Source organism: Medicago sativa, chromosome 8, assembly GCF_051527215.1.
Source record: "Medicago sativa cultivar Bolivia chromosome 8, Bolivia_mono, whole genome shotgun sequence".
NCBI lineage: Eukaryota > Viridiplantae > Streptophyta > Magnoliopsida > Fabales > Fabaceae > Medicago > Medicago sativa.
This window is the reverse complement of record NC_140756.1, coordinates 71,501,320-71,508,601: the sequence shown is the minus strand read 5'-3', so window position 1 is coordinate 71,508,601 and position 7,282 is coordinate 71,501,320. Positions and strand designations below refer to the sequence as shown.

At 33.4% G+C, this 7,282-nt stretch overlaps 1 protein-coding gene across 1 annotated transcript; it reads left to right on the top strand.

The window, feature by feature from the left end:
- Positions 1 to 1,039: 1,039 nt before the first annotated feature.
- On the top strand, positions 1,040 to 4,651 carry LOC146901157 (uncharacterized). The gene is made up of 2 exons (XM_085734110.1): positions 1,040 to 1,349; positions 2,974 to 4,651. The coding sequence occupies exon 2, from the start codon at positions 2,975 to 2,977 to the stop codon at positions 4,328 to 4,330; it is 1,356 nt and encodes a 451-aa protein (XP_085590236.1). The 5' UTR covers positions 1,040 to 1,349; position 2,974; the 3' UTR covers positions 4,331 to 4,651.
- The last annotated feature ends 2,631 nt before the right edge of the window (positions 4,652 to 7,282 follow it).

Sequence of the window (7,282 nt, the reverse complement as noted above, 5' to 3'; positions counted from 1 at the left end):
ATCGCAAATGAAATTGTAGTAAAAAATATTTACTCTCTCCGTCGCTCAATACTTGGCCTACTTGACCATTTGACACAGATTAAGAAAAGTGTAGAGATGAAAGAAAGAGAATGATATTTTTACTGAATTGCACTTGTTATTATTTTTAAACATTCAATTTTAAGTAATGATTACTTTCTTTGTTCTACTACAAACTTTTACATGGAGACCACAAAAAGTATTTATAAGGGGTAAATTTGTCAAATTCTGCTTAAAAATCTGAGAAGGTCAAGTATTGTGGGACAAATATTTTTTCTAAATAGGTCAAGTATTGAGTGACGAAGGGAGTAACATTTTACATCTCGAAGTTGATAACTTTTGAGTTCACATGAAATTCATGAATTTAATGTGTCGTTAAGGTTTTGGTGATGTGAAATTGATATGAGATTCAAATTAAGACCACATTTTATTTAACGTATCATGTAACAGTCTTTAATATAAGATGATTCATTTTGACCACATTTTATTTAACGTATCATGTAACAATCTTTAATTTCAAGGCCATATTTGTCAATTTGTAAAATTTTATAATTATTTTGACCGATATTTACACCTTTGAAGGTCAAATTGCATCTTTATTCTAGACAAAAAGAATAAATTTTGAAGTTAAACAAATTTTTGATTGATATTCTTATAACATTTTTTATTTTTAGTAAATCTAAAAATTTCTTCAAGCAGTAGTCCCTTAATGTTTTCCATGTTTACCCATTTAAAGATGAGTAATATTAAAAGCAATGTTACAATTTCTAGATAAATTAAAATTTTATTTTTGATAATAGTTTCATTGGCACAAAGTAGTAATCAACTTTATCTATACAAATTTGTGATTAATCTTCGTCGAAGAGAAAAGTCTTTCATTCTAACAGTAAGACTTGAATCCGAGAATTCTTTGAATAAAATGTAATAAAGAATAAAAATTAAAAGAATTTGATTTGATTGAAAGGGATGTTGGGGTTGAGTGGTGAAATATGAATCTATGTTCCATAAGATTCCTACCTCCAAGTCAAAGTCAGACACATACACACACTCCATAATATCATGTGTTTTTTAGTAAATTCTTCTTCTTCTCATGATTGGCACACATAACATACCCCTCTAATTTGGGCTTTGCGGCTTAAACCCACACGCCCACACGTGTCTTTGACCATAAATACACTTACTTACAACTTAGTAGTTCGTACTATCTTCCTAAATTTAATTAATTAATTAAATAAAATTAATTTTCAATCTTCCAAAGCCCTAAATCCTAATCCTTATTCGAATCAACCCTAACATTTCTTCACTCTGGACCCTTCGATTCATCCTTCAAGGTTTCGCATTCTCTTCTTTTACTTCAATTCTCTGTTTTTTTTTTCTCGCTTCATTGATTCTTTCAGTTTCTGTTTCTTTGATCAATTTTGTGAATCGAGTTTATTCAATTATTGATTTGAAGTAATGAAATCACTGTTTTGATGCATTGATTGGTGAATTGTTGTTAAAGTTTATTGAATTGTTGAATATTATTTGAAACTGTGCATTTGATTTAATTGTGTACTAGTTTACTGATGAGTGTGATCGATACTTGAAACTTTGAAAGTGCCAATTCTGGTTTTAATTGTGTTTTATTGATCAATGTTCGTGATTGATTAGTTATTAGGTTAGTGTTTTCGTCCTTCGTCAAGGTTTGAATCTGGGTCCTCCAATTCCTTTAAACCTTAGCTCAAATTTGTTGATCTACCAATCCCCAAATGTGTTTTTTATTAGTGGTGAATGGAAGTTAAGTTGTATGGATTTCTTTTTTAGCTTTGAAAAATTTAATTTTAGGTTTAGGTTTGTATGATCTTTTGGGAGTAAGTAGTGTTTCGACTTGTTTCAGCTGTCAATTTGTAGTTTTTATTGATGAATTTAATAAATTCGAAATTTGGTTTTGTTTCGCTATATTAGGGTTTTGTCGTGTATCTCTTTAATAAGATGAGGTTTTGATTCTGATGATAGTGATAACTTGTGGAAATAGAATGTGGTATTTTTCGCTAATTATAGCATTGAGTTTCATCTCAAATTATTGATTTGAAGTAATAAAACTACTGTTTTGATGCATTAATTGATGAATAGTTGTTTACTTTATCGTTTCCGGTAGATTAGTTGAACACTGATACCACGCCTTTGATCTGATTGTAGTTTACTCTGTGATCGGCAGTTGAAAGTACCAATTGTGATTTTTGTTGGTGGTTAATAGAAATGAAGTTGTATGATTTTCTTTTTTTATCTTTATCTTTTTAATTTTTTAGGTTTAGGTTCGTTTGATCTTTTAGAATAGTGTTTCAACTGTCAATGTTTTTATCGCTTAATTCAACAAATTTCACTATATTAGGGTTTTGACGGGTATCTCTTTAATGAGATGATGTTTTGATTCTGGTTATAGTGATAAATTGTGGAAACAGGATGCTAGCAGTTCAGTATTTTTCGTCAGTTATAGCATTGAATTTTATCTCCAATTATTGACTTGAAGTAATAAAACTACTGTTTTGATGCATTAATTGATGAATTGTTGCTTACCTTTATCGTTTCCGTTAAATTTGTTGAACTTCGAAACTGTTCATTTGCTGTAAGATTTATGATTTCCTTTTCTTAGCTTTGTAAATTTTATTTTCTAGGTTTTTGTTTGTTTGATCTTATAGAAGCAGTGTTTCAATTTGTTTCAGCTGTTAATGTTTGTTTTTATTGATGAATTTAAGAAATCTGTAGTTGGGTTTTGTCTGTTTTGAAATCGAATGATGAATGTTCCGCTCTATGAAATGGAATTATGAATTTTTCGCTATATTAGTATCTTGTCGTGTTTCTCTTTAATGATTGAAATGGAGTTATGATTTTTTCTCGATATGAAAGTCGTGTCATGTTTTTCTCTTTAATGAGATAATGTTTTTATTCTGATTATAGTGATAACTTTGAATACAGGATGCCAGCGGCACGGTATTTTCCGCCTATAAACACATTAGAACAAAAGTTACAGATTCAAAGGAGGCTCGGTGGTGTGAGATCATGCAAGTACTTTAATCTTCTCTCAAGTTTTCTCAGTCTCAAAATTGCCAAAACTGACTTTGACAGGATCTGCATAGCAACTATTGGGAGAGAAAATATCCCCCTTCATAATCATTTCCTCAAGTCAATCTTGAAGAAAGCAAGTCTCCCCAAGACAGCCCTGCCAAGACAGAACAGTGTTCAAGCTCCTCTGAATGTGAAAACGCCAAATGGGTGTAACAGTCTTCAGCCTCTATGCAAGAATCTTCCTCAATCTCCTCGAAAATGTAGGACTCCAAATTTGCGTGACCGCAGATTTAGAGGCCGTCCCCCTCTTGCTCCTCTGAGGAAGAACAACAACACTGGATTTGAAAATTCAACTCCTAAAACTCAAGAGCCACAGATTAAGTCAACTCCTAAAATTCAAGAGCCGCAAATTAATTCAACTCCTAAAATTCAGGAGCTGCAAAGTAATTCAACTCCTAAAATTCAAGAGCAGCCAAGGGATACAGATCCACAATGTGCTGGCAACACGCTTCATGCGTCTGTGGAATGTGGAGAAAAAGTTGATCATGATTCTGAAATGACCATTATGGAGAGTCCTAAAATTCAAGAGCAGCCAAGGGATACAGCTCCACAATGTGCTGGCAACACGCTTCATGCGTCTGTGGAATGTGGAAAAGAAGTTGACCGTGATACTGAAATGACCATTATTGAGAGTCCTAACATTCAAGAGCAGCAAAGGGATACAGATCCACAATCTGCAGGCAAAAGGCTTCCTGTTTCTGTGGAATATGGGAAAGAGGTTGATCGTGATTCTGAACGCCCAGCCATTATTAGGAGTCCTATACGAGCACCTCTTGCTCTTCCTACCTATGGTAATAGAGCACAAAGATTACCATCTGGTATTGTTGCTGATACATGTGAAAGTATTGGTTACTTACCTGATACACATTCTTTGATGAAAAGATTGGGGCATAACTTGGAAACCGAGGGATGTAACATCTCAGCGGGTGCAGCCAATGTATTGAATAAGGCACTTGATGTTTACCTCAAAAGATTGATAAAACCCTGTTTAGATTTAGCGGCTTCTAAATCTGTAAATAAATTTAGTGGTCACATCCAACCTGGTATGAACAATTTGCCACAGAATAGGAGTGTGCAACAGCTAATTGGATCTGCTTCTGCATCAATCTCTGATTTTAGAGCAGCAATGGAGTTGAATCCTACCATACTAGGGGAAGATTGGTCTCTACATTTTGAAAAGGTTTGCTTTAGTGTTTCAGAGGAATGATTGTATTGATCCAAGTTATAAATATGATCCTTCCTCAAAATAATGGTATTGGAATGGGTTAGCTCAGTCTCAATTCTGAGTTGAGTTTTTACTGATAGAGATTGCCGACATACATAGAGGTGGAAATATAGGAAGTTTTCAAGTTGGTGACCATAGCATGTATATAGGTTTCAGTATTGGATACTTTAGCTTTAGACATTTTATATCACAAAAATCTTAAATAAGTTTACTTTATCGATGCAGGAATCGCTTAACATTATCTGTAGGATATTTCTTCATTTTATCAAGAATTTTTTGAATAAATCATATTCAATCTCTTTATTTCTTCATTTCCTCAAAATAATGGTATTGGAATGGGTTAGCTCCTCAGTCTTTGAATTTAGAGTCAATGGTGTGGGTGTGTGAAAAATTATAGATTTTCTTTCATACCTGTTTATATAATAGTCACTTGTGAATTCATATATATCTGTAATGATGTTGTCATCCTGTTACTTTGTTTTGATTGCATATAATTTAGTCTTCATACTTATATTATCATCATTCTCCTATTTTGTTAATGTCTAAGTAATATGAAATATCCAAAAAATAACAATTTTCTTATTAAAGATTGTAAATTTAACCCGTAGGTATGTCTTACCAAAAACATACCTCATCTTCGTGCTCAACAAAGTAATTGATGTTTGCATTTCCATGACAACGTAATAATATAACAAATCATCATAGCAAGGTTTTCTTCAAAACAAGATTAATAACTCCAGCATTAGCAATGATTCATTATAATTTCAAAAGTTTTAAACAAACACATTTAACACCAACCTCCAGACTTTATACTCTTGATTTTAAGTGACTTATTGGACAAAAAGTTCAAGAGAATAATCCATCGAGCAGTGGCAGAATATTAAAGTTAGTATCAAATTCCAAGATGCACATTCATAGAAGTTGAGACGAAATGTCAAGATGTATCATGTGATAGTGATTGCATTTATACGACCTCAAATGTAGTATATAATTTTTTTGCCGATATGTGTAAATATGAATACTTTTTTCAATGTATATGACCCGTGCGGCAGCACGGGTAGACGATCTAGTTAAAATCATAGGTAACAAGCACAAACAATACATTTCAATTATTTAGTAAACTGGACAAAATTATTCCACTATATAATAAAGACTGCAGCATGGCTGTCTCAACCAATATTATGGCTTAAAATGAATTCTAAAAATGCGGCCTTCAAATTAATGTTTTTAAAAAATTATTTGATGATTTTTTTTTTTATCTTTTTGAGATGCAAAATTGTTTATTAAATTATCATAATCAATTTTATTTAATATTTCTTTTTCAACAGATAATAAAGTCAAACCAAGAGATAATTGTGAGGCTGAAAGTAAGGCGGAGAAAAAGATAATGCCCAAACGTTACAAAAGAAGTGTGTATCACAACGTTAATGAAGGAAACTACAAACATGAATCGTGAAAAATCGCCATGTGTCACAATGGACACAATGTCACAACAGGCACATACATTCTTTTTTTGACAAAGACAATGGAGAAGAAGTTGATCGTGATTCTGAAATTAACCATTATTAAGGAGTGTGAATGCACAAAATATATACTAGTTAAAAAAATTAGGTAAAATGCATCTAAAGGTCCTTTAAGTTTTTCGTTTTTTTCAAAGTGGTCCTTTAAGTTTCAAAAGTCCCAAACAAGTCCTTTTAGTTTTTGAATCGTTTCAAACAAGTCATTTTAGAGGATGATGGTGATGATTCAGATGATAGCAACAAAGAGCATTATCCACTATTTGCCATATCTAAAAAGATGACTAATTTTAAGTGGGTGTTAGGAGCCAGATTTGGTACCAAAGATGAGTTCAAGGAAGCAATTATCAACTATGCTATCTACAATAGGACTTGTTTGAAACGATTCAAAAACTAAAAGGACTTGTTTGAGACTTTTGAAACTTAAAGGACCACTTTGGGAAAAACGAAAAACTTAAAGGACCTTTAGATGCATTTGACCAAAAAATTAATAATTTAGAGCCTAAAGCAAGGGCATTATTGACCTAATGGTTGAGATGACCCTAGACTACAAGAGTTCATTCAAATAACATATTATCCTTGCCCCCATTGCTATATTATCATAAATAAATAGTAATCATAATTAAAGGAGAGTTAAAATAAACAAGAAAAATTGATATTATTGTTTAACTTTTATCACTAAGATGATAAACGGGCCAGATGAATCGATGCACTCAGTTGTGCATTGTAACGAGGTTCACAAGCACGGAAGTTTTGACAATTCACTACATGTTTCTCATACAGCTTCTTCTATGTCGTGTGGGGATAGTTATGCTGGCCATGCATCACGTGTAACTAAGAATGCAGGGGTTCCGGAGCGAGTTTCTGATGATATTGGAAAGGATATTTTCTTTAACAATTTTACTGTCAAGGATGTTACTACACCACGAAGAAAACATACAAAATCATGTCCATCAGGTATTGATCGTTTAGTGGTATCGGGACCATGGAGTTTAGAGTAGTTGAATGACCATAATCATGGGGATGGTAAAGGAAAGAACAGATCACAAGGAGTTTAGGATTGGTGGTTGGGGGGGGGGGGAAGGTGGGCTGTTAGGTGGAGCGGTGGTTTGGTGTGGGGTGGGGGGGTGTAGAGGATGAAGATTATTTCATGGAATGTTAGAGGGGTTGGGCGGGTTAGAAAAGAGGGAAAAAGTCCGAAAGCTGGTGGGGGGAAAAGGGCCCTTTATCTTGTGTCTTCAAGATACTAAGATGTCAGTTTGTGATGAAATTTTTTGCGCTTCTTTATGGGGTGTTGCGCCTCATGCTTACTCGTTTCATCCTTCAATAGGGGCGTCAGGTGGTTTGTAGATATTGTGGGACTGTGCTGAGGTGGAGATGTGGTCATCTGTAAGCTTTCAACATGTCTTATTGATTC